The sequence below is a fragment of the Lagenorhynchus albirostris genome, chromosome 20 (assembly GCF_949774975.1).
Source record: "Lagenorhynchus albirostris chromosome 20, mLagAlb1.1, whole genome shotgun sequence".
In the NCBI taxonomy this organism is placed as follows: domain Eukaryota; kingdom Metazoa; phylum Chordata; class Mammalia; order Artiodactyla; family Delphinidae; genus Lagenorhynchus; species Lagenorhynchus albirostris.
The window spans coordinates 7629305-7656063 of NC_083114.1; the positions used below are offsets into that span (position 1 = coordinate 7629305).

Here is a 26759-nt window from a genome sequence, read left to right on the forward strand (position 1 = left end):
TGTTGGTCCGTCTGGGCGTCTCTGGTGGCTTGACGGTTGACAGGGAGCTTCGGCCGCAAGTTTTGGGGACCTGACCAAAGGGAGCAGACTGGTTGGGAAACCAGGCACAGCTCCCCCCTTGCGGGGACCCAGAACAAAGCAGAAGCTTCAATCCCAGGGAATAAGAATCGGGCAGGCTCCTAACACCGGGGCACAGATAGCCGGGCCATGACAGGTGAGAAAGTGCCCTGCTGCTGGGCTCCACTAATTGTTCTCTCGTCCAGGCTCAGGACTGGCACCCAGTCGGCTTCAAAACTTCAGGGGTGACCCAACCCGGGAGCCCAGGGGCGTTGCCGTAGGGATGGGAAAACCAGTCTTGGAGCAGTTCTTTCACAGCCTGTGGTAGGTAGCAGTTTTATGAGGTCAGCACATCTGGAACATGTTTAGGGCCCATCAGCATACAGAGAGAAAGCCTACCAACCCACCTGTCAGGGCTGACTTGTGTGCTGCAGCCCAGGTCACCACCGTACCTAGCTCTGTGACGGTAGAAGATTCCAGTGTCCTGTGTCTGACACATACGGTATGCTTTCCCATAACAATCAGCGGAAAACTAGCATCAGACCTCGTGGACTGACATGGACAGCATCTGAAAAGATCATCTCGTGCAGTGTCTAGCTTTCTGGCAGATAAAAAGCCAGCCTGCGGGAGGGGTTTTTTTCTTTTTTCTTTGGAGGGTCGCTGACCTGCAAGGGGAAAAAAAAAAGTGAAATCTCATAAAAAACATAACTCATAGCAGGTTTTAACATAGTATTTTGTTTTGATTTTTTAAAAATTTCCTCTTCAGAAACATATTTTTTGATCTTTCATTATAATATGTAAATACAGATTTATCAAGAATAAAAATAAATGGGCCATAATTTCCTCTTGAGGAAATTACTTAGCATCTTTTTTTAAATTGTTATTACAATTGCTTTACAGCGTTTTGTTGTGTTAGTCTCTGCCGCACAGCGAAGTGAATCAGCCATAGGCATACACACATCCCCTCCCTCTTGGTAGTTAACGTCTATTGACAGTGATGATAAATGCATGTAAAAGGTTGGAAATTTCAGGCAGTACAGGAAGGTACAATATTGGTAAGTGAAAGTTTCTTTTGACTCTCAGGGAAGCTTTATGCAAATATGTATATATATACGTAGTTATGGGTTATTTTTTTAAGAGAAGGGGAGTATATACTAGACATATTGTAATTCTTTGCTTTTTAACCTAATCAAACCCAGAGATCTTTCCCTGTCAGCATGTATGCATTTACCTGTTCCTTCTGAGGAGGTGCACAGTATTACATAGTACGGATTTACCGTAATTACACCAGTCCAGTGTCTAGCAGTAGGCATTTTGTTTCCGGTATTTCTCTGTTCCAAACTGCTGCAATGACCATTAACAAACTGACTCTCAAAACCACTGATTCTGAAGCTCAGGGCATGTATAATCCAGGGGTTGGCAAGTTTTTTTTCTGTAAAGAGCCAGTTAATATTTTCAGCTTTACAGCAGGCCATACAATCTCTTGTAACTACTCACCTCTGCAGTTGTAGTGCACAAGCAGCTCTAGTTGGGTAAACAGATTATAGTGTATGCAATGGAGTATTACTCAGCTATAAAAAGGAACAAAGTATTGATACAAGCTGTCACGTGAATGAACCTCAAAAAAGTTAGGCCAAGTGAAAGAAGCCAGACATAAAGGCCTTGTATTATATGATTCCCTTTATATGAAATGCCTAGAAGAGGCAAATGTAGAGACAGAACTCAGATTGATGGTTGCCAGGGGCTGGGGAGGAGAGGGGGCAACAGGAAGCAGCTGTGCACGGGGTTTCCTTTTGGGGTGACGGACGTGCTTTGGCACTAGATAGAGTGGTTGCTCAACGGTGTGAATGTGCTAAGAGCCACTGAATTGGTCACTTTTAAATTATTGATTTGGGGTTATGTGAATGTCACCTCAATTAAAAAAAAAATTCACACCTCAGGGGAAAAATGTCACCCTAGTCAGTGTATGTGGGAGTGAGCATGGCTGAATTCCAGTACATTGTACCGTAAACTTCATGGTAGGAGCAGGCAGGCCAGATGTGCCAGCCTTTGGTATAATCTGAATAATCTTTTTTTTTTAAATTTATTTATTTTTGGCTGCGTTGGGTCTTCGTTGCTGTACGCAGGCTTTCTCTAGTGGTGAGCGGGGGCTACTCTTCGTTGCAGTATGCGGGCTTCTCATTCCAATGGCTTTTCTTGTTGTGATGCATGGGCTCTAGAGCGCAGGCTCAGTAGTTGTGGCCCACGGGCTTAGTTGCTCCGCGGCGTGTGGGATCTTCCTGTTCCAGGAGTTGAACCCGTGTTCCCTGCATTGGCAGATGGATTCTTAACCACTGCGCCACCAGGGAAGTCCCTCTGAATAATAATCTTGATTGTAATGTGAAGGTTGGATTCGGTAGGGATTAGGTAGGTAAAAGGGCTGAGTGGGCGTAAGGATGGGAGGTGGGGAGGCTATGACCATAGTCCAAGAGCGATTCTTCACGTTGTGGGAGGGGCAGGTCATCAAGTCCTGAGAAGCTCGTGAAGCTATGGGCCTCTCGGTCCCCCCGCCGCCGCCCCAGATTTGTTTATGTGCACGCAGATGTTTTGTTCATGAAAATGCCTGTTCACAAGCCCATGTTCTGGTTGGAGAAGGCGAGGGCTCAGACCCTCCAGAGAACCGCAGTGAGGAAGTGGGGAGTCCAGGCTTCTGAGAAGTTCACGTTCTGTAGCAAAGTCAGTAGGGTGAAGACCGGAAAGAAGCCATTGGAATTCTCCACCCCTTGTCTCACCTCAGCAGGAACAGTGTCCCAGGAGTCATGGTACCACAAGCCCAGCTGTGACGGGTTGAGAGCGAGTTATGGGTTCAAGCCGTGGTGGCAGCCCTGCGGATGAACTTCTCGAGAGGGTTGGCAGCAAAGGAAAGAAGGAAGCTTTAAAAGCCTGAGCTGAGAGCTGGTGTTTAATAGGAAGGGAAAGATTTCAGCACGTTCGCAGGCTGCGGAAGGGGCCACCTTCATCTCCTTGAAAGGTGCCGGAGAGAGCTGAGGGTGGGGCACGGTCCAAAGAAGGTGGGTATATTGGGATCCAGCAGGCAGGGGGCAGGGCTCTCTTGGAGGAGAGTGGACGTGTAGACAGAACTGATGGGTGCCTCTGGGTAAGCGTAGAGGTAGAGGAGAGAGCTTGGTAGAGGTTTTGCTAAAGGACCTCTCTCTGGGAAGTAATGGGTGAGAACCCCTGCTGAGAACGAGGAAGGAGGTGGGTGTGAGAGCAGGGGCTTAGGAGAGTGGCAGAGGTTAGGGGCAACGGCTGTGGGCAGGAATTTCCCAGCGTCCCTGGCAGCTGATACCCAATTGATGAGTTCCGAGGACTCATCCTGTCAACAGACGTCTGCTGAGCATGCAATGTGTGCCGCGTGCTTACGCATCTAAGAACACTGGATGCGTGTTCTTAGGTGCTTTTCTAATTTTACATCAGAAATGTTGTGAGAGAAAATACAAGAACTGTTACTAATTCTTCATCCATGCCGCCCACCTCTCTTATCACAGCAGGGGGTTCACTGGGTTGATTCATAATAGCTTAGTTCCTTTGTATAGAACTACCAGAGCTTAGTCAGTGGACAACAGGGCAGCCCTTACACAATTGTGGAAAAGTTCACCTATACGAAAACAAAAGATAATTCTTCATTCACACACAGATAATTCCTGTGCATCTGGAGTTTTGTGAATCCCATGCGACTGAGCAGCTGGAATGCACATGTGTTCCTCTCATCTCTCTCCCTCCCCCCGTTTTGTTTGTTTGTTTGTTTTAGCAAAAATCAGGTCCCGTAAGAGCGAGACGGACGTCTGTGAGCTCAGAAACCAGTCTTCTCTGTGGAGGTGTGAGTGGCCCTTTAAGTTTGGGGTGCGGCCTGAGGGCCGTTGCCTGTTTAGGGCCCAGTGACCAGATCTCTGATAACAGCAAGGTTTTCATTGCCCAGGGTGAGCATCCTTGGATAGAGCAATCTTGGTGCTGAAGATCCACCCCTGTTTGTTATCCCTGTTGCTGCTGGAATTGTGTCCTCCCTCCTCCTCCCGCCTATGAATGATCCCAGCTGATGCCACGTATTTCCCATCAAGGGGGGGCAGTGCGTAATCCATAGCGCACCCCCCTTGTTAAAAAGGTGATTGATTGGGCTTCGCTGGTGGCGCAGTGGTTGAGAGTCCGCCTGCCGATGCAGGGGACGCGGGTTCGTGCCCCGGTCCGGGAAGATCCCACATGCCGCGGAGCGGCTGGGCCCGTGAGCCATGGCCGCTGAGCCTGCGCGTCCGGAGCCTGTGCTCCGCAACGGGAGAGGCCACAGCAGTGAGAGGCCCGCATACCGCAAAAAAAAAAAAAAAAGTGATGATTATTAACAGGCTTTTGTAAAGTAAGCTAGACACTGTTAACACTCAAGACAACTCTCAATTAAAACATTTCCCATTTTCCAGAAAACTGGGAAGAACGTGGTAAGAGAGAGAGCTCTGAGGAGAAAATAGTCCATCGTGTTTAATTTCTTAAGTAACTCCTCTTGGATTTGTCTTTCCTGGTATAGTTCTAGAACCATCTCCTAATGTGGATTTGTCCTGTACATTTTTTTTCTTTAGTGCTTCATTTTTCTTTAGAATAATATTTGTTATATTGATTCTTAGAACTCTGAAAAAGTTGATGCTGCTTAGTGGAGGGAGTGGTCACTTTTATCAATTATGATGTGAAAACTATTTTTCAAAGCTGACACTTCAGAAATGTCAGATTTCTCTCTGGGCAGGGGAAGAATATCTACATTAAGATTGCTCTTCTGGATTCTGCAGCCATAGTTAATAAATCTTGATCAGTGTAAAAAAAAAAAAAAACCACAAAGAACCACGATAGCTATCACAGGAGAGAAGAAGTGTTCGATTCAGTTCTTTCCATCAAGAAATCTTCACATAGCAAGGGATTAGGGGTTAGGTTTAATGCTGCCACCTGAAAAGGGATTTGTAATCGTCAGTATGTGCTGAGTACCTGCTGTGTGCCTCGCAGAGTAGTTGACGGCATGGGTGTTGGGGGAGAATTATAAAACGGGGTCAGAATCTTCCAGAAGCTTCCATTACAGTCAGGGAAGACTAGTACACTTAAAACAATCAGCACGTTATACAGGGCTGTACAGTTAAGCACAAAGTCGCATGGGTACATTAATTTAAACGAGATCACTGCAGCTGGGAAGTTAAGATAGAGTTGAGGCTAAAAGGGAGGATCTCAGTGGGCGTGAAAGGCGAGTTCAGATGTAGCACATTATCTCGGGCAGTGGTTCTCAACTTTTGCTGTGTATTAGCATCACCTGGTGAGTTGTTTCTTTAAATCCTGGTGTCTAGACTGCATCCAGTACCAACGAGAGGTTTTTCCTCCTGACACCAAATACGTGCTGTCTTTCCCAACCCCAGTTCTCGGATTCTCTGACCTGACACCAACTGGGTGTCCTAGAGTTCAGTTCTAACACTAATTAGCATCAGACCCCACAGGTTTAAGGGATCCGTCCCACAAGACTGTCCTCACTTTTTTTTTTTTTGGATTTTTTTGGCTGGGTTCGAATCCCATTTGAGTTGTGCAGTTTTTTTTGTTTTTGTTTTTTTAAAGAAGATGTTGGGGGTAGGAGTTTATTAATTAATTAATTTATTTTTGCTGTGTTGGGTCTTCGTTTCTGTGCGAGGGCTTTCTCTAGTTGTGGCGAGTGGGGGCCACTTGTCGTCGCTGTGCGTGGGCCTCTCACTATCGCGGCCTCTCTGTTGCGGAGCACAGGCTCCAGACGCGCAGGCTCAGTAGTTGTGGCTCACAGGCCTAGTTGCTCCGCGGCATGTGGGATCCTCCCAGACCAGGGCTCGAACCCGTGTCCCCTGCATTAGCAGGCAGATTCTCAACAACTGCGCCACCAGGGAAGCCCTGTCCTCACTTTTAAGGCACCAATTGCAAGTATCAGATCCCCCGGTGACCAGCACTTCTGTCCAGCTTGGCTTCAAATTCGGGGGATCCCACAACCTCCTCCCACTCAGGTTTGATTATTTGCTAGAAACACTCAGAGAACTCAGGATAAATGCCATACTTGCTATTAGAATTTATTATCAAGGATACAGATGAACAGCCAGCTGAAGAGGTTTGTAGGGTGAGGTTTAGAAGGGTCTTGAGCGCAGTAGCCTCTGTCCCCGTGGAGTTGGGTGTGTCACCCTCCCAGCAGGTGCATGCGTTCACCAATCTGGAAGTTCTCTGAATCCTGTTGTTCAGGGGTTTTTTTTGTTTGTTTGTGTTTGTTTTTTTGCGGTACGCGAGCCTCTCACTGTTGCCTCTCCCGTTGCGGAGCACAGGCTCCGGACGCGCAGGCTCAGCGGCCATGGCTCACGGGCCCAGCCGCTCCGCGGCATGTGGGATCTTCCCGGACCGGGGCACGAACCTGTCTCCCCTGCATCGGCAGGCGGACCCTCAACCACTGCGCCACCAGGGAAGCCCTGTTCAGGGGTTTTTATGGAGGTCCCGTTGCATAAGCATGATTGATGAAGTCTTTGGCCATTGGTGATTCAGCTTAGTCTCCAGCCCCAACTCCCCCTTCCAAGGGTGGGACTGAAATCTAATCACATGATTCCTTCTGGTGACCCATCCCCATCCTGAAGCTATGGGGGGCCACCAAGAATCACCTCCTTTCTGAACTCTGTGCCAGAAACTGGGGACAAAAACCAAATGTCTTTTTCATTATACTACACCTAATTCATTCAGAATGTGTGGGAGTAGGAACCAGGCATCTTTATTTTTACGGCACCCCCAGATGATTCCACTGTGTGCAGCCAGGTTTGAGAAGCATTGTTCTCGGACAGTGGTTTTAAAAGCTTAGTGTTAAAGAAAAAAAGCCTAGCCCCACCTCCTGTCCCATTAAATCAGTCTCTGAGTGTGAGACCCAGGGATGGTCTGTCTTCCAAGAGCCCCAGGTGCTTCTAACGTGCAACCAGGCCAGCATGTAAGAGGCAACAGTGGCTCCTTCACTTAGACATGACTCCAGAGAGACTTGGAGATAGGGAATCAGAGCTCAAGGGAGAAGACTGCCCGGAGTTTTCCACTTGAGGGCCATTGTCAAGTTGTTAATAAATCCAGGAGAGTCGTTACCATTGCAAACAAGAGGGACCTAGGACACAGACTTGGGGAGACCCCAAAGGAAGAAAAGGTGCCAGTGAAGAAGTTAGAAGGCTAAGGCAGAGACACAGGTGGTACGTTTTCAAGGGATTTGTAGAGGATAGGTGGGCAACGTGATTGAAAGGCCGTGGAGAGGCGTGTAAAGTGAGGAAGAAGAGAAACCAATGCTTTTCTAATAGTGGTATCTCAAGGTGGCTGATGAGGGACCAATTTCACTAGCGTGTGTTGGGGTAGAAGCCGGGTTTGGTTCCTTATCTGAAGAGGCCACAGACGTCACAGGAGTGAACCCCAGGGGCCAGGAACCTGTTAGTGCAAGGAAGGTGCAAAGCAGGACGGGAGAGAATGTGAGTGAAGGACATTTGAGGTTTGGTTGATCATATGATTAAGACACAAGGAGGGGAACCCAGACCACGGTGGGCGTCTACAGGCAGAAGGAGAGGTGCCCGGAGAAAGGAAAGGAAGATGAGACGCGCTAGAAAAAGAGGCTGTGGCTCACCAACCTTGTCCCAGGTCTGCACGGAGGCCTCTCGTCTCTCCTCAGGGTGTGGGAAGGGACGGATGCAGAATTCAGGCACCAGGGGACAACACAAGCGTCAAGAGCTGGGACAGGAGAAGATCTCAAAAGACGCAGACAGATTTGTGCCTCACTGGTTCTCACGGTCAACCTTGGTTAGAGCCGTCTGTCCCCATGCCGTCAGCCGGAGTTCTAATCGAGCACTTCAGAAGTTACCAAGAGTGTTTTTTGTGTAAACTCGGCTTCAAGCAGGCCACCTCGCCCAAACTGTAGTTACAGGAGCAGAGCCTGTCCTGCAACTGTTTGTTGCCAGTGCACAGTGAGGTTAAGTACAGGAATTCAGACTTACAGCACTTTGGCATTGCCGTGACCTCCAAATGCTCTACTAGTGGGCTTGCACTTTGTGGATTTTTTAAAAATTTCATTTTACTTGTAATTCAGTTTTATTGTATTTTATACAAGCATTGGTCTGTGACAGACTGGAAATTTAAAAAATTTTAAAAATCCTACACCACAGGGAGTTTGAGAAGCAGAGTCCCAGCCCCTCTGCACCAGTCTGACTGATGCTCTTATGCCCCTTTTATGGAAACTCTGTAGCTATCACCTATGTCGAGGAATCTGTGCTGAATTTTCACCACTTCTTGGATGTTGGCATTTGCTTTCATAGATAGATGGATGGATGGGTGGTGGATAGGTGGATGGGTGGGTAGATGGATGGAGGGCTGGATGGAAGGAAGGACAGGGGCATGGCCCTCTGTCTACGTTGGCAGCCCCCTTCCCACAAGCCCACGGCCCCGTCCTCACTTTTGTCCTTGGGCTGCTTTGTATTCATCTGTTCATTCAGCAGGTATTCCACGGATAGATGTGGTGTTGGAGCCATTGGAGACTTGGTGGTGGTTGCTCTGGGACTGAGGCTTGTTTCTTTGGGTCTGGGAAGGCCCTGGCCGAGATAGATAGGAACAGTAAAGAAAACAGTGGAGAGACCAAGGCTACCTTCCAAAACCCTCAGCTCCGGCCTGTGGAATTACAGTTTGAGGTTCCGGAAGGCCCTTTCTGGGTGCTTGGATGTGACTGACTTCCAGATCTCTGGACGCAGGTCTCTCCAGCGACACGCACGCTCCCGAGATCATGGCTCCGGATCTAATCCGCCACGCCGCCCACACCCGCCCTTTGGACAGCGCTCAGTAGTTGACTTACAGCCACAGTGTAAGCGTTCCCAGGGCCCGGAAAAGATCCACTTAGCCTTGGTCAGTCTGCCTTTGAGCAGAGACTTTCTTCCCATTGTGACGGGGGGGGGGTGAGTTCTGCTCCCCATTCATTGGCCCTCCTCCCCCGTTGCACGCCACTGGCCTGGTTCTGCCCCCGTTACTTCTCAGGGCTCTTGCTCAGCCTCCTTGCTGGTCTGCTGCTCTCCAGGATAGACTGTAAGCTTCCTGAGGGCAGGGGTTGTGTCCGCCCCGGTCACTCTTGTAGTCCTAGACCTCAGTCCAGTGTCTGACACGTCGTTGGGGTCCAACACCTGTTTATTGTTCAGGTGCCGTTTGTCCTGGTGTCTTTTGTTTTTCCCCCTAGAACAAACATCTCATCACGTCCTGAAACGCCTTCATGAGCTCTTCCATGATTGTGCCCTCTCCCTACTTCCTCTACACCCCTTAGTCTGTGGTTCAGCTGCTCTCAACCTACTTTTGTCACCTTCTGTCCAAACTCCAAAGACAAATTTGCATGCAAAGAGCACTCTACGAGCAGACATCGATTTTGGCAGAAGCTCTCAAAATGCTCAGGGCAGTGGAGCTCTGAGATAACACTAAATTGCCCCCGTGAAGGATGCATTGGTTACGGTGATCCGTGGCACAGAAGGGAAACACTGGGTGTTAGGAAATGCAAGGAAGTGGGCCGCTTCAGGGCTATCCTCCACTCTGCTTTATGTAAAGTAATTTGCAAATTTTGGTGCTGTGATTAGTTACAAATCACTCTTATTTTAAGTGTTTTGTCTTCCACTAATTTTAGATTTATAGAAAAGTTGTAAAAACAATGCAAAGAGTTTCCTTAGATCCCTCACTCCACTTTCTCTAATATAACATCTTCCCACTGTATTCCTTAGACCGTGTATTTGTGTGGTTTTTTTTTTTTTTTATTTTTTTTAAAGTATAATTTCCACTTTATTGTCTTTCCAGGGAACAGTATTTCTTTAGTCTTTAAGAACTTAGCTCCTTACATGGGCTTTGGTGGAGGTCGTGGGGCAGCACCAGCAGGTCTAAATCGGGGTAGAGGTGTTCGGTCCTTCCGGGCTTCCCGAGAACGATTCCTGACTACCTTGCTGTGAATGGCACAACTCACGCAGTAATGCAGTTTCACATACAGCTTGGGAAGCACATAGGCATCGAAAACACTCGCTTCAGAAATGTCCCTGACGGCTGCGGCCTCTACGATGTTCCGAATGACGAACTTCTTAATGGCCTTATCCTTGGGCACGCAACGGGCACAGTTGGTACAGCGAATAGGCTGCACGTGGCCGCGGCCCTTTTTGGCACGACCATTATTCCTTCTTTTCTTGGTCATCTTGGAAGCGAGGAGGCGAAAGAGCTTGTGTGGTTTTTAACTCAAGTTCACCGAATGCTCAGTTATTACTTTGAGAACTTATTTAATGTTTTCTTGAATAAGGCAAAGATGTTGAACTTTTAGACTCTTGGGTTACATATACTTGTATTCTTTTATAGGTAATCTACAATACATTGCTCTGAACACAGTGGCCTCCAACGTTTTTAGATCATGCATTGCATTAGGAAAAATTATGAGCAACCCTCCAGAATTCGTTTTAATAACTGCATTTATAAAATTATATATACTTCCGTTCTCCATAAATATGGCTCCTAAAATTAGAAAAGGTTGAGATTAAATCCAGCATATTAATAGAAGTTTTAGTTTTTCCTTTCTACATTCTAACGAGTTGTTTTGTGCTCCCCGGTTTGTAGATTATTGGTTAAAATTACAGTCCTGGCTTAAATTTCTCCCTCCTTTCCCAACAGAAATGGAACCCAGTGAGAAGGCGATGCGGTTATGTATATTTTTTTAACATTGACTATCTGGGACTGTGTAATGTAGGAATTTTCTGATGCACGATTTGGAAACAGCTGAACTGCTTCTGAGAATCACACAAACCGAGAACTTTGAACTTGAGAACTTTGTGATTAATAAGGTAGAACTATTTCTCTTAAAGCAGAGCTATGGATTAAGTCTTTCTTAGGGTTAAGAGAACATTCGTCTTACAACCAGGGATTTCAGTGTCTTTATACCGGAACAAATGCTTTTTTTCAGATCTAGACACAGTATGAAAAATAAGACTCTTTGCAAGGTGCTTGGGAAAGTTCTAAGTAGTTCCCAAGCGGGGAGGCCTTTGTTCTGGAGGAAGAGGCCTAACTTCAGGGGTGAATCGGAGGGACGCTGGGCCCATCATTCACTGCTGGTGTAGGTCAGAGAGAAAAGTTCACATCTGGGTGTTACTGACCACCAAGCCCTTTCCTGTGGTCCTTTCAGAAGTGATATATTGTCAAGCATCCCAAGAGCACAAACCTCTAGTATAGATTTATTAGAGGAAAATGCCCCTTGTCCATATGATAAAGTTATATATTTATTTTCTTTGAAACTCAAGGTAGGTAACAGTTGAAGACTTTGTGGTAGTTATTTGAAGAAATCTACTAGCTGAAGTATTTAAATTTGCACATAACACAGTGCCTGGCATATAGTTTGTTGGTTGCCTGGTTGAGTGAGTGGCTTTAGATTTCTCTGAGGTTGATGGGTATAGTATTGGGCGAGTATTTGAAGGTGATACAGTTTTTGCTTTGTAACTGTTAAACCGTACATGTCAGTCAGTTGCTTCTTCTCTTTGTACATGGCGTTTCAGGATAAAAATGTTTTTAAACACTTTAGGAGAAAATGTCGTGAAGTAAATAACCATACGTGGACTTTGTTTCCTTTAGAGGTTTCTGGGTACGTGCTTCAATTTCCCTTGTCAAGTTGAAGCATAAACATTAGAGTGTTTGCCTGTCAACACGTGGAATTTGGTAATTAATTTATATTTAGAAAACCCTTTCCAATTATGAACATTTTAGGGAACAGGGTTTCCAAGTGTATCTCGCTAACAGCCAAGAACAGCTGCATTTATGCACAGTTTTCAAACGGCTTCTCTGTGACATCTGTAAAAATAGACAGCTTCAGTAACTACGCATGCCGTGATCGCATGGCACGTAACAGCATTTTATGATATGGGGGGGGGGCAGAGACCCTCTGTAGCTGGACAGTATGCTGACCTGTACAAAAATACTTAATTTGACTTCCACCTGAATTCTAAATTGACCTGTGTTAAATCAACGGTAAGGTTGGAAACTTCAATTTTAACAAGAAGTGTAAACTACAGTACTTAATTTTGGTTTTTATGTGCTTAATTTGGAGAATAAAAAGATGATTCCTTAGCAATAAATCTGATTTGGAATGGGAGTTAACAAATCAGTAATAAACAATGATGGCTTACCTGGCAGCATTGTTAGGACCAGTATCAGAAATACGAGAGAAGTTCCGAGTCAGTGCTAGTCACGCAGGCGTGAAGCAGAACTGAAGGTATTTGGGTGCAAGGGCGGCGGGGAGCAACACCTCCACACCAACCGCTTGGGTCTGTTCTCCTGCCAAAGTGTTTTTGGATTTCTTTCACTCGAGTTCCGCTTCTCCCTCTCCCAACCCCAGTCCTTCCGTATGTACACTTCCCAGGAAAAGACAAGATCAGTCTTTTAACGATCAGTTAGTTAATTAGGGGCGATCACGGGACAGTTTGTCAGTTTATAGATGTTCAGATTAAATGTGGCAAAGGAGATTTTCTCTGGCTCTTGTACAGACTTTCTTAGTTTTTACTAATAAAAAGCATTCACTGGAGAGAAACCACGGACCGATTCCACACACCCCCGCCCCGCCCCCCCACCCCACCCCCGCCGTGCTTCCAATTAGGGATCTATTATCTCATTCCAGATAATTGGAAAAGGAGATTCAAAATACTGCTTCGTGTAAATATGGCTTTTGCCTGCATTCTGTTACTAGGAGTTCCGAACACATCTGGAGTGAAGGCGGCCCCAGGGGCATTGAAGTGCGCTGTTTGGGTTGGCACAGTGACATTGTAGTATATGCCAATTTGTAATGGCTTTTGGAAGCAGGCAGTTTTAAACTCTCCCTGAACTATTCCCCCGAGAAATTATTCAATTAAGTACAACTAAAATTAATGTTTAGCAATTTTTGCTTAAATAAAAGAGGCAGCTATAAAGGGAAATCTGTGGTTCATGCTTGTGTGTTTATTTTAGTCTAAAATCCAGCGGCTAAGAAATAATCGAGTGGCCGGGAATCGGTGCATTTTCTAGAAGAGATGTAGTTGCTGGGCCCTTTTTACCGCTTTTGCACTGCACACGTGTCTCTGTTGCTGCCTGGGTGGGTTTAGACAGCCATCCAGCACCAGCCAGGGAACCAGCCAGACGGACTCTTTCTCTATCTTCCTAACCTTTGCTTCTCAAACCTTAAATGGGCATAAGTATCACTGGGGGTCCTGTTAAAATGCAGGTTTTGATTCATTAGTTCCGAGGTGGGGCCTGAGCTTCTGCATGTCTAACAGTTCCCAGGGGATGATGCCCTGACTGCTGGCCGGAGCACCGCACCTGGAGTAGCCAGGTTCTAAGCAGCGGTGGGGTGTATATTGGGGGTAGGATACCTGGACTTGACTTCGATTTCTACTTGGTGGCTTGGCTCTGTGTGTGTTCGGTAGGTATGACTCTTACTTTTCTTCTTGGTGTATTCTTACTTATTTCTCAGAATCCTTGATTCTCCTGGACTTCCCTAGGGCCGCCCCTCCTCCCTGGACTGTTATGTGAAATAGGAAACATTTCTGATTGATTAATCGCAGGAGATAATAGCTTCAGTTCTTCTGTCATGTGTCTTCCTGAAATCCAGGTATGTTGTCTACCTGGTCTTCTCCAGTCCATCTTTTTGTAGCCATGTTACAAAGAAGGGGGGAAAAAAAAAGTTAACCTGATGTTCTTTGGTCTCTGTCCCTAAACATGGAGGCCAGAGCCCTGGTGAGTGAAATGGTGTATGAATAAGTGGCTTTGTGGTTTTTAACCAGGCATTGTTACTTTCAAGGTTTGGTCCCTCAGGCTCTGAGGTTCAGGGCTTTGATGGTCAGCTTTTAAGGGTGGTCTGATCGGGGCATGGTTAAAATCCCCACTAGGTGAAATCTCCTAAACCCAGGGTGGTTCTTTATCCTTGTATGAGAGGGTGTTCTACAGGGAAGACTATAATATTCACATCTAGTGGACTGGCTCATCCCTTCCTTGTGTTGGATGCTAATTTATAGTCATAACTACCAGATAGAAAAGAATTGAGACATCCTTGTAGTGGTCACCACTTACACCCTTCTCATCTTCCTACTGCAAAGGGAGCCCAGAGTGCTAGTATGGGTGTCTATCAGAAATTTCTCACTTTTTTTTTTTAACCTTAAAACTCTCCCTCTTTCAGTCCATCCTTGGTTTTTTCTGTCTCAATAACTTTCTTTGTACAGTTCCGATCATGTCACTTCCTTGCTAAAACCCTCCAGTGGTTCTTTGCCTAAACAGTGTTTCCAGAACCTTCAGAAAATTTGTCATATTCACCTGTAGTGTTAGTCATTTAAAGTTCTTCTTTGGACTTAATTTTTTTAAGTAAATTTTTATTTTTATCAAAATAATAAATTTTGATTTAAAAATCAGAATTAGAAGGCTTAAGAGAAGCAGGACTCCTCCCCATCTGCCTTCCTCGCCTCAAAGTTCTATCCCCCAGATGCAGTGCTTCTAATTCTTTTAGGGGTTTATGTGTCAATATCTATAGTACAATACCTATATTTCAAAATAATGTGCTCCTGTTTCTTTTCAATCTTAGCCCCTGTCGACATCCTCCTGAGGAAGACGTTAATTGAAGCCACAGCAATCCTGTACATACACACGTCCCCTCTCCCCCATTGCTCACACATTTTAGTTAAGTCAGTGTTGATGGAATCATGACTATGTAATTGTTGTTCGTGACCGAACCACAGTGGGTTCTAGAATTTTATTTCATTACACCCTTTTCCTCTAAAGTTGCTAATTGCCTCTTTTTTATTTGCTTAGTTGTCTTTATTGATGCTTTTTCATCCCTGCCCCCAGTTAACAGAATTTTGAAATTCCTTTCAATATAGACAAACTCTGTTGGTAGCTGTCTTAGTCTGTTCCAGCTGCTGTAACAAAACAGCACAGACTGGGAGGCTGATAGACCACAGGAATGTATTTCTCACACTTCTAGAGGCTGGAAATCTGAGATCAGGGTGCCAGCAGGGTCAGTGAGGGCCCTCCTCTGGGTCACAGACTTCTCCTTGTGTCCTCAAGTGGCAGAAGGGCCCAGGGAGCTCTGTGGGGTCTCTTTTATAAGGCACTAATCCCATTCAGGAGGTTTTTGTCCTCGTGGCTTAAGCATCTCCCAAAGGCCCCACCTCCTAATACCATCCTCTTGGGAGTTAGGATTTCAGCATATGAATGTTGGGGGGACACTACTGTTCAGCGGCCTGTCAGTTTCCTCTTTTGATTGGAGCCTTTTGTCTCCCTGCTCTGATCTGGGCTGGCTGTGCTCAGGATGCGTCCACATTGTTCTGGGGTGCCCTGCATCTCCACACTGGGAGCGCAGCGCCCTCTGCCCCTCCTTGATGTGTGTTCCCTGCTTTCTGGATCTCAAGTCATCCTCTTTCTTCCCCCACCCGCTTTTTGGTGCAGCTCTTTCTCCAGGAACTTCCAAGCGAGGGCGCATGGGAGGTAAAAAAAAAAAAAAAAAAGTAAGACCGTATACATTTGAAAATCACTTCATTCTCCCTTCATGTCTGATTGGAAGAATGACGGCATCCTGGGTTGGAGTTTGTTCTCTCGGCATTTTCAAGGCCTGCCTCCTTTAGCCTCCAGCCTTCAGCGTTGCTTTGGGAAGATCTGCCATTCTGATTCCCGTTGTATATGAGCTATCTGTTTTACTCCCATCTCTGAAAGCTTTTAGAATCTTTTCATGTATAGTGTTCTGAATTTCACAATGATAAGGATGTGACTTTTTAAAAAAATAAATTTATTTATTTATTTTTGGCTGCATTGGGTCTTCGTTGCTGCATGCGGGCTTTTTCTGGTTGCGGTGAGCAGGGGCTACTCTTCGTTGCGGTGCACGGGCTTCTCACTGCGGTGGCTTCTCGTTGCAGAGCACGGGCTCTAGGTGCGTGGGCTTCAGTAGTTGTGGCGTGCGGGCTCAGTAGTTGTGACGCACAGGCTTAGTTGCTCTGCAGCATGTGGGATCTTCCTGGACCAGGGCTCAAACCTGTGTCCCCTGCATTGGCAGGCGGATTCTTAACCACTGTGCCACCAAGGAAGTCCCTTTTTAAAAAAACAAACAAACAAACAAATCATTGCTCTGAGCACTTGGTACTCAGTTTTCATCTGGAAACTTGTCCTTAAATTCTGGGAAGCCTTATTGTATTATTTCCTCCACTTGATTTCTTCTCTCTCTCTCTCTCTCTCTCTCTCTCTCTGTTCCTATTGTCAGTGTTGGGCCACAAGAATTAATCCTCCATTTAATTTAAATTTTTTCTCTCATTTTTCATTGCTTTATCTGTTTGCTTGATTTCTTGAATAATGTCCTCAGCTCTGTCTTCCTTCTGTTTCTTTCCCCTCTTCCTCTCTCACTATCCTGTCTTTTTTCATTTTGAAAAAATGAAAGGAAGTTGTAAAGATAGTGCAGAGGTCCCATGTCCTTCACCCAGCTTATCTCAGCTGTTACCCCTTATATGATTATAGTGCCATATCAAAACCAGGGATTTGACATTGGTACAGTGTGTGTCTGGTTCTGTATCATTTTATCACAAGTGTAGATTCATGTAACCATTACCATAACCAAGAATCTGAACTATTATGGCTCTCCTAATTTCTGAGAACTCTTTCTTCTTCCCTGAAAGTTCCTATTTTACCCTGTGTGTTATAGTTTTGTACATACATTGTCTTCTTTGAACTCTCTAAGGAGGTGTGTGCGTGTATTTTGTTTGCTCCAAGAAAGATTTGCTTTGGAATCATTTTTCAAATGCCTGATGGTTCTAAATGTTCATGTTTGAAGGTGAGGCACCAAAAGTTGATTGGAAGGACTTTATGTTGGCTGAAGTTTAACTGGTGGGCCTTACTTTAGGGCAGAGGAGGGGGGACCCAAACATTTCATTGCAGGAGTTTCAAGTATCAGAGTGTATGCATCTTTGCTCTTGGCCCCTGCAGTCTCCTCTTGGGGGATATCTGCAACTGGAGCCTCCAGATGCTGGCTGGGGAGGGATTCAGGGAGAAGGGGTGGTGGGCTGGAGCTCATATCTCAGTAGGCACACTTTTATTCAGTACTCCTCCTTTTACTACACCACACCCACTTCCTCAGTGGGGCCCAGCATCCCGGGCCCAGAGCTCCCCAAATGGGATTCAGGCCTCCCTGGAGAAGGTGTGGGCTTCTCCACAGCCTGCTGGATGGCCGAGGGAGCCCACTGGTTGCCAGAGCTGGTCCACAGAAAACGTTGCTCTTGGGGCCAGAAGACTGAGGAACCACCGTGAAGCTGGGCAATTAGGAAACACCCCTCAGGGCTGGGGGCTGGGGGCTGGGGGGTGGACACAGAGGAGTCAGGGCATTGGGAGTGGCTCCCTGGCAGGATGGTATGTGGTGTCCGACTCTGGAGGCCGGGACTCTGAGCTCACTTGAGGGGGCGTTTGCTCTGGGCTCACAGCTGGGACCCAGCACCACTGGATGTTGTCCGTATCCATGGTCACTGGGACAGGAGCAGCAGCAGGAAGAAGAAAAAACACTAGCCCACCTGATCCTGGAGTGGCACTTGCCTCTGGCTTGGTCCCTCCAGCGCCCTCTGCCGATAAGGCTTAACATCACGTGAACTACAAAGGAGAGATGCGTAGAGTTTAGCCCGCGAGTGCAGAGTTAGCACTGAAGGGTGAACCTGGAGCTGAGAGGCAGTGCATTGGTAACTGGCATAAAGGATTAAATATAATGCAGAGTACCAGTCTACTGACACATTGTATAAAATTGGGACATTTTCCGTTTTAAGCTGTTATTTAATTAATGGGACTCCCCCACCCCCCATTTTCAGTTGTATTGTGCTTTATACAGTACTTTGCATTTGGATTTCTTTTCTGTACTTGGAGAGTTTAAAAATACATATAAGGTAAAACATAAGGATTCTTAAAAATGTATATATAATCAGACAGCAAAGATAAATGGGTGAACTGTGGCTCCAGGGGACCTGTCTGTAGATACCCGCCTTGGACCTTTACACCCCCTTTTAAGAATGGAGATGCACACCTCAAATAGGTCCAAAGCGTTAAAACTGATTGGAATAAAGGGAGGTAATTTTTTTGTGAACGAGGAATGTTCTCTTCTAAAGTGGAAACATGTTTCTTTTTCAAGTTATTTGTTTTTTTAAAACAAGAGGGCATGGTTAGTTTCAGCTTTCTGACTGATAGATGTCATGGTACCGAATCTCTCGGAATCTATGTCTTAACCGCCTCTCTGGGCTTCATCAGACATCTCCTATAAGAAAGGGAAACACAGAGAAATCAAGGTGATGGTCCTCTGGAATGGGAAAAATGCAGACTATGTTTAGTCTGGAGGTAGACACAGACCTGAAATTTGAGACATAAGAGGCATGAGCTACCAAGTAAAGCTTTTGAATTGAAATCCAGAGACCCGTCTTTGTGTCCTACTACTTATTCGTGGGGTAAGTTAGGCAAGTTGCATAATCTGTGTGGGCCTGTTTGGACATCTATAAAATACTCGAACAGTTTCCCTATCTACCTTTCAGGATTGTCAGGAGGATCAGACGAGATAATAAATGGTTACGGTTCTTTAAAACTGTATTACCATCATTAATACAGTATTTTTAAAACTCTTCATTTATATGAAATCAGACTGAAACAGGGAATGTAAGCCCTAACTTAGAAATAATGCTGTTTTATGGATTTCATAAAAAGCTTGTCTGTTTTCTTGAGCTCTAAGAGGAAGAACCCAGAAATAGTGTTTAAGACTTTCTCCATTCCTCACGTTTTCTTTTTGGATTTATCTCTTTTGTGCTTATTGTGTTATAAGAACTTGAACATGCTGTAAATACTCAGTAGCTGGGGCAGATATGGAAATGCAAGGCTGTGATCCTGTTAGCATTTTTGAGTCCCAGAGGAAAAGTAATTGCTCAGGCAGGCAAATCCTGTTGGATTTGAAAGGTGGGCTGTTTCTCAAAGGGAGCAAAAATCTAATGGTTTGGGTCTAGATATTTCATGAGAGACTGTCTAGAAGCTTAAGTGATAAAATGGAGGTAGGTAAAAATTATCCATGACTTTCTGTAATCACTTGTGAAAGAGGAAATGTTGGCAATGGCCTTGGCTCCCAGTTGGAGGTTATATTCTCCACCAAAGTCATGACATTGTCTATGTCATGTCTGTCATGACATAGACAATCATGATTATGACCAACAACATACAGCATCACAAGAACTGTACATTCTTATAACAGTTACAAATAAGATTACATTTTTAGTTTTATAGTATTTAAATAATTCCACGACTATGCAGAAAGCTGTAGTGTCTGTAACATAGCATAAAGGAACACTCAACTGGATCATAGATTTGGCTTAAGAAATGCAGATACTCATTGTACTAAATAATAAACATTTACTCAACAATAGTTTAGAAGGTATTTATAGGGAAAATTTGAATGATCTCATCTTCAAACAAAACAGAACAAACAAGGCAGTCTTGGACTGTTTGATCTGCTGTCCCCCTTTTCCTTTCTGAATGTTATGAAAAACATAACTCTGGAATCAGACAGACTGCAGGTCAGACCGGCTTTGCCACTTACCAGCTGCGTAACTTCGGACACATCATTTCACCTCTTTGACCTTTGCCTCTAGGAAGACTTGCCTCATGGGGTTGTCATAAGGATGAGCAGAAATAGTACCTGCCTGTCAGGAGCCAGTGGGGAGAATTCGTATGTTCACTTAATATGTTCCTCACGCTTGCATATAAGTAGGGATCCTAAGAAAATTGAAAAAAATAGGCCTGCTGACATTCTTATGGGATCTGAGGCTTGTGTGGATATCCTTTGTGGAAACTCAGTTGGCCATCTGTGTGAATCTGTTTCTGGACTCTCTTCTGTTCCGTTGATCTTTTGTCCATTCCAAACCCTCTTGATTGCTTGAAATCAGATCGTATGACTTTTCCAACTCTGGGGTGTTTTTCCCCCAAAAAACATTGATTAGACGTGGCAAAACTAATAGACATCTTTGTCTTGTTCCTGATCTTAGGGGAAAGTGTTTAATGAGTCCTCTTTAAATATGATGTTAGCTATTGGCTTTTTTAAAATAAGACTTTATTCTTTAGAACAGTTTCAGATTTACAGAAAAATTGAGAAGATAATACTAGAGGGTTCCCATGTACCCCGTGCCTAGTTTCTCACGTTAGTGTGGTATATGTTTTACTTTCAATGAACCAGCATCGATACATACTGAAGTCCACAGTTTATGCAGATTTCCTTAGTTTTGACCTGATGTCCCTCCTCTGCTCCAGGGTCTTATCCAGGATACCCCGTTACATTCCAGTGTCATGTCATGGTATTCTGTAAGATACTACACAGCTAGACTGTCTGATGTTTTCCTCATGATAAGACTGGAGTTCTCAGTTATTAGGACGAAGTCCGCAGAGGTCAAGTGCCGTTCGCATCATACCAGATCGAGGGTGCCTGCGGTCCGCATGATCTGCGACCATTCACCTTAACCTTGATCATCTGGCTGCGGTAGTGTCTGTTGGGCTTCTCCCCTGTAAAGGTGCTCCCTCCCCTTCCTTTATTTCCATGCTCAGCTCCTCGGGAGGAAGTCAGTACCTGCAGCCCACACCTAAGGGGTGAAGACATATACTCCCCCCTCCTTGAAGACGGACTGGCTACCTAAACTATTGGGAATTTCTCACGGGAGATTTGTCTCTTCTCCCTCATTTATGAACTTATTCAATCAAGTGTTTTTATCAGAGTATATGTCAGATATTTATATTTAGTATAAAATTAATGGATATTTACTATGGATATTATTATTTTTTTATTTTTTACTTTTTTGCGGTACGCGGGCTTCTCGCTGTTGTGGCTTCTCCCGTCGTGGAGCACAGGCTCCGGACGCGCAGGCTCAGCGGCCATGGCTCACGGGCCCAGCCGCTCCGCGGCATGTGGGATCTTCCCGGACCGGGGCACGAACCCGTGTCCCCCGCATCGGCAGGCGGACTCTCAACCACTGCGCCACCAGGGAAGCCCTATGGATATTATTTTATACTTTTGGCTACTCTGTTTTGTTGCTCAAATTATTCCAGCTTTGGCCATGGGGAGCTCTGTCGGTTGGCTCCTATGCTCCTTTGACATATCCCCACTGGTGAGGTTGTTGTGTTGTCGTTGTTGTTTGTCTTTTAAAGCGCTTCCTCAGTTTCTGGTCCTGCTTCAGGTTCCTCTTGTATATCTCCTGTGCCAGTCTGAGAGTCATCTGTTTTCTTTTACTGGAGAATGGCCTTAAAACCAAGATTTGGGTGCCAAGTGTGCTTGTTGCTCCTGGGGTATTGGTTTTTTCAACGCCTTCTCAGTTGACAAAGCATAGAAATGCATGTCTGTTTACTAAGCTGTGTATATACACATATCCCTATGTAACCGTCTTTATGTCAAGGCCATACCGATGTCTCTAACTCTCATCTGTTAACCACATGGATTGTCCTAGCCTCCTCTTCTTGCTTATCTTTAAATTTCCAATCCAGCAGTGAGAATCTGGCCCTTACCATCCATCATCCATTTCCATAATTGCTCACTTCCATGTACGTGTGTAAGCCCTATTGTAATTAACTCGTACCACCAGGGAAATCCACTTCATCCACTAGAATTCTGTGCTTATATGCAGTGCTTTTGCCTGAGTCTTACAGACTCCACTCATTCCCAGAGTAACTTATGTCAGCACCTGTTCTTTCCACCCTTTCCAGGGATGTTTGTTTGATACATTTACAGTACAGATAGATGCTCGTATCACACTCTATGTTCCTTCCTGGAATCCCCAGCCTCCTAAATGATTTTTGTTTTCTTAATTTACAGCACAAAAAGTGAACCTTAATGAATGTAAAGTTCTATGGGTTTTGACAAATGCATAATGTCACATATTCACCATTACAGTGTCATACAGAATTTTGTACTGCCCTAAAAATCCCTGCGCTTCATCTGTTCATCCCTTCCCTATTCCTTCTAAACTCCTGGCAAACACTGATCACTGTGTTCTCTCTATAGTTTTGCCTCGTCCAGGAGGTCATATGATTAGATTCATACAGTATATAGACTTTTTATTCAAGGTGCAAAGAAACGTGTTGATTATCTTGAAATTTTTCAGTCAGAGCTGAGCACATTATCACCAGGATTCCAGTTTTCTAAACTAACGGGAAGTGTATTTTTATTGTTACATTATTAGCAAGGGTTCTAATATGGCTTAACCTTTTTTTTAAACATCTTTATTGGAGTATAATTGCTTTACAATGGTGTCTTAGTTTCTGCTGTATAACAAAGTGAATCAGCTACACATACACATATATCCCCATATCTCCTCCCTCTTGCGTCTCCCTCCCACCCTCCCTATCCCACCCGTCTAGGTGGTCACAAAGCACCGAGCTGATCTCCCTGTGCTATGCGGCTGCTTCCCACGAGTTGTCTGTTTTACATTGGGCAGTGTATATATGTCCATGCCACTCTCTCACTTCGTCCCAGCTTACCCTTCCCACTCCCCGTGTTCTCAAGTCCATTCTCTACATCTTCGTCTTTATTCCTGTCCTGCCCCTAGGTTCTTCAGAAGCATATTTTCTATTTTTTAGATTCCATATATATGTGTTAGCATATGGTATTTGTTTTTCTCTTTCTGACTTACTTCACTCTGTATGACAGTCTCTAGTCCATCCGCCTCACTACAAATAACTCAATTTTGTTTCTTTTTATAGCTGAGTAATATTCCATTGTATATATGTGCCACATCTTCTTTATCCATTCATCTGTCGATGGACACTTAGGTTGCTTCCATGTCCTGGCTATTGTAAATAGCGCTGCAGTGAGCACTGTGGTACATGACTCTTTTTGAATTATGGTTTTCTCAGGGTATATGCCCAGTAGTGGGATTGCTGGGTCACATGGTAGTTCTATTTTTAGTTTTTTAAGGAACCTCCATACTGTTCTCCATAGTGGCTGTATCAATTTACATTCCCACCAACAGTACAAGAGGGTTCCCTTTTCATCATACTCTCTCCAGCATTTACTGTTTGTAGATTTTTTTATGATGGCCATTCTAACTGGTGTGAGGTGATATCTCATTGTAGTTTTGATTTACATTTCTCTAAGGATTAGTGATGTTGAGCATCCTTTCATGTGTTTGTTGGCAGTCTGTATATCTTCTTTGGAGAAATGTCTATTTAGGTCTTCTGTCCATTTTGGATTGGGTTGTTTGTTTTTTTGATATTGAGCTGCTTGTATATTTTTCAGATTAACCCTTTGTCAATTGCTTCGTTTGCAAATATTTTCTCCCATTCTGAGGGTCGTCTTTTTGTCTCGTTGATGGTTTCCCTTGCTGTGCAAAAGCTTTTAAGTGTCATTAGGTCCCATTTGTTTATTTTTGGTTTTATTTCCATTTCTCTAGGAGGTGGGTCAAAAAGGATCTTGCTGTGATTTATGTCATAGAGTGTTCTGCCTGTGTTTTCCTCTAAGAGTTTTATAGTGTCTGGCCTTACGTTTAAGTCTTTAATCCGTTTTGAGTTTATTCTTGTGTATGGTGTTAGGGAGTGTTCTAATTTCATTCTTTTACATGTAGCTGTCCAGTTTTCCCAGCACCACTTATTGAAGAGGCTGTCTTTTCTCCAGTGTATATTCTTGCCTCCTTTATCAAAGATAAGGTGACCATATGTGCGTGGGTTTATCTCTGGGCTTTCTATCTTGTTCCATTGATCTATATTTCTGTTTTTGTGCCAGTACCATGCTGTCTTGATTACTGTAGCTTTGTAGTATAGTCTGAAGTCAGGGAGCCTGATTCCTCCAGCTCCATTTTTCTTTCTCAATATTGCTTTGGCTATTCGGGGTCTTCTGTGTTTCCATACAAATTGTGAAATGTTTTGTTCTAGTTCTGTGAAAAATGCCATTGGTAGTTTGATAGGGATTGCATTGAATCTGTAGATGGCTTTGGGTAGTATAGTCATTTTCACAATGTTGATTCTTCCAATCCAAGAACATGGTATATCTCTCTATCTGTTTGTATCATCTTTAATTTTTTTTCATCAGTGTCATAGTGTTCTGCATACAGGTCTTTTGTCTCCTTAGGTAGGTTTATTCCTAGGTATTTTATTCTTTTTGTTGCAGTGGTTAGTGGGCATATTTCCTTAATTTCCCTTTCAGATTTTTCATCATTACTGTATAGGAATGCCAGAGATTTCTGTGCATTAATTTTGTATCCTGCTACTTTACCAAATTCAGTGATTAGCTCTTGTAGTTTTCTGGTAGCATCTTTAGGATTCTCTATGTATAGTATCATGTGACAGCTTTACTTCTTCTTTTCCGATTTGGATTCCTTTTCTTTTTTGTCTCTGATTGCTGTGGCTAAAACTTCCAAAACTTTGTTGAATAATAGTGGTGAGAGTGACAATCTTGTCTTGTTCCTGGTCTGAAGTGGAAATGGTTTCAGTTCTTCACCACTGAGAACGATGTTCGCTGTGGGTTTGTCATATATGGCCTTTATTATGTTGAGGTAGGTTCCCTCTGTGCCTGCTTTCTGGAGGGTTTTTAATCATAAATTGGCGTTGAATTTTGTCGATAGTTTTTCTGCATCTATTGAGATGATCATATGGTTTTTCTCCTTCAATTTTTTAATATGATTTATCACATTGATTTGCGTATATTGAAGAATCCTTGCATTCATGGGATAAACCCCACTTGATCATGGTGTATCATCCTTTTAATGTGCTGCTGGATTCTGTTTGCTAGTATTTTGTTGAGGATTTTTGCATCTGTGTTCCTCAGTGATATTGGCCGGTAGTTTTCTTTCTTTGTGACATCTTTGTGTGGTTTTGGTATCAGGGTGATGGTGGCCTCATAGAATAAGTTCGGGAGTGTTCCTCCCTCTGCTCTATTTTGGAAGAGCTTGAGAAGGATAGGTGTTAGCTCCTCTCTGAATGTTTGGTAGAGTTCACCTGTGAAGCCATCTGGTCCTGGGCTTTTGTTTGTTGGAAGATTTTTAATCACAGTCTCAATTTCAGTGCTTGTGATTGGTCTGTTTATACTTTCTATTTCTTCCTGGTTCAGTCTCGGAAGGTTGTGCTTTTCTAAGAATTTGTTTCTTCCAGGTTGTCCATTTTATTGACATATAGTTGCTTGTAGTAATCTCTCATGATCCTTTGGATTTCTGCAGTGTCAGTTGTTACTTCTCCTTTTTCATTTCTAATTTTACTGATTTGAGTCTTCTCCCTTTTTTTCCTGATGAGTCTGGCTAATGGTTTATCAATTTTGTTTATCTTCTCAAAGAACCAGCTTTTAGTTTTATTGATCTTTGCCATGGTTTCCTTCATTTCTTTTTCATTTATTTGTGATCTGATCTTTATGATTTCTTTCCTTCTGCTAACTGTGGCATTTTTTTGTTCTTCTTTCTCTAATTGCTTTAGGTGTAAGGTTAGGTTGTTTGAGATGTTTCTTGTTTCTTGAGGTAGGATTGTGTTGCTGTAAAGTTGCCTCTTAGAACTGCTTTTGCTGCATCCCATAGGTTTTGGGTTGTCATGTTTTCATTGTCATTTGTTTCTAGGTATTTTTTTATTTCCTCTTTGATTTCTTCAGTGATCTCTTGGTTATTTAGTAGTGTATTGTTTAGCTTCCATTTGTTTGTATTTTTTACAGATTTTTTCCTGTAATTGATATCTAGTCTCACAGCATTGTAGTCAGAAAAGATACTTGATACTTTTTTCTTTTCCCCTACCCAGGTACATGGGGAGTTTCTTGCCTTTTGGGAAGTCTGAGGTCTTCTGCCACTGTTCAGTAGGTGTTCTATAGGAGTTGTTCCACATGTAGATGTATTTCTGATGTACTTGTGGGGAGGAAGGTAATCTCCGCGTCTTACTCCTCTGCCATCTTGAAGGTCTCCTCCTTAACGTTTTTTCAAGTAGATGTTTTTCTTGAAGGGCTAGGAAAACTGGTGAGGCAATATTTTTATGCCTATTATAGAGCTGTTTAATGAGTAACTTAAGGTAAGAAATGTTATGCTTTTAGCATTCTATATTGAAATTAGGAACGATGGTACCTTCTCTGAGCTCTGTGGGACTCTTTTGTTTTTTTTTAATGACTTTTAAAATTTTGTCTCTCTCTACTGTTGATAATCCAGAAAATCCTTTTGATTTTTAATTATTGTCGGGATGACCACTGTATTGTGTTGCCATGCAATTCTAGCCCACATTTGTATTTGTAATTGTCTTAGTAATCCTTGGCTGTTGAGAGAAGAAGGTATACTTAATATGTCATGATATATTTGCTTGCAAGAGAAGGCCAAAGGCTGTCACTGTGCAATGTCTAAAAGGTGTCTCCACAATTGGAAGAAAGAATAGCAGGACCACCCTAAAGGACCCATACTTCAGTCTGTATCATATTCGTGTTTCAAGCAGCAATTTACTACTCAGAAAACAGGCTGTCTCTATCAGCATGAAATTATTATTAAACAGAATTTTAGTTTTTATTTTTAATATGAATATATATTTTTAGAACTATGGAATAAAGAAATATAAACATAAATAATATATACCACCATTGATGTTTATATTTAATTAAGTAATTTAAATAGAATAACATATTAATACTGTGGGGTATAGAAGAATTGTTTTTCACTTTATAATGAACTAGATACAACTCAAGATTAAAA

The 26759-nt window shown here is 43.8% G+C and overlaps 2 protein-coding genes across 3 annotated transcripts in view; one reads left to right on the plus strand and one right to left on the minus strand.

The window, feature by feature from the left end:
• STX8 (syntaxin 8) overlaps positions 1-26759 on the plus strand; it is a 240663-nt gene that overhangs the window by 108988 nt on the left and 104916 nt on the right. The window lies entirely within an intron of this gene.
• LOC132510903 (small ribosomal subunit protein eS26-like) lies at positions 9855-10300 on the minus strand. Its single transcript, XM_060133427.1, has one exon. The coding sequence runs from the start codon at positions 10280-10282 to the stop codon at positions 9935-9937; it is 348 nt and encodes a 115-aa protein (XP_059989410.1). The 5' UTR covers positions 10283-10300; the 3' UTR covers positions 9855-9934.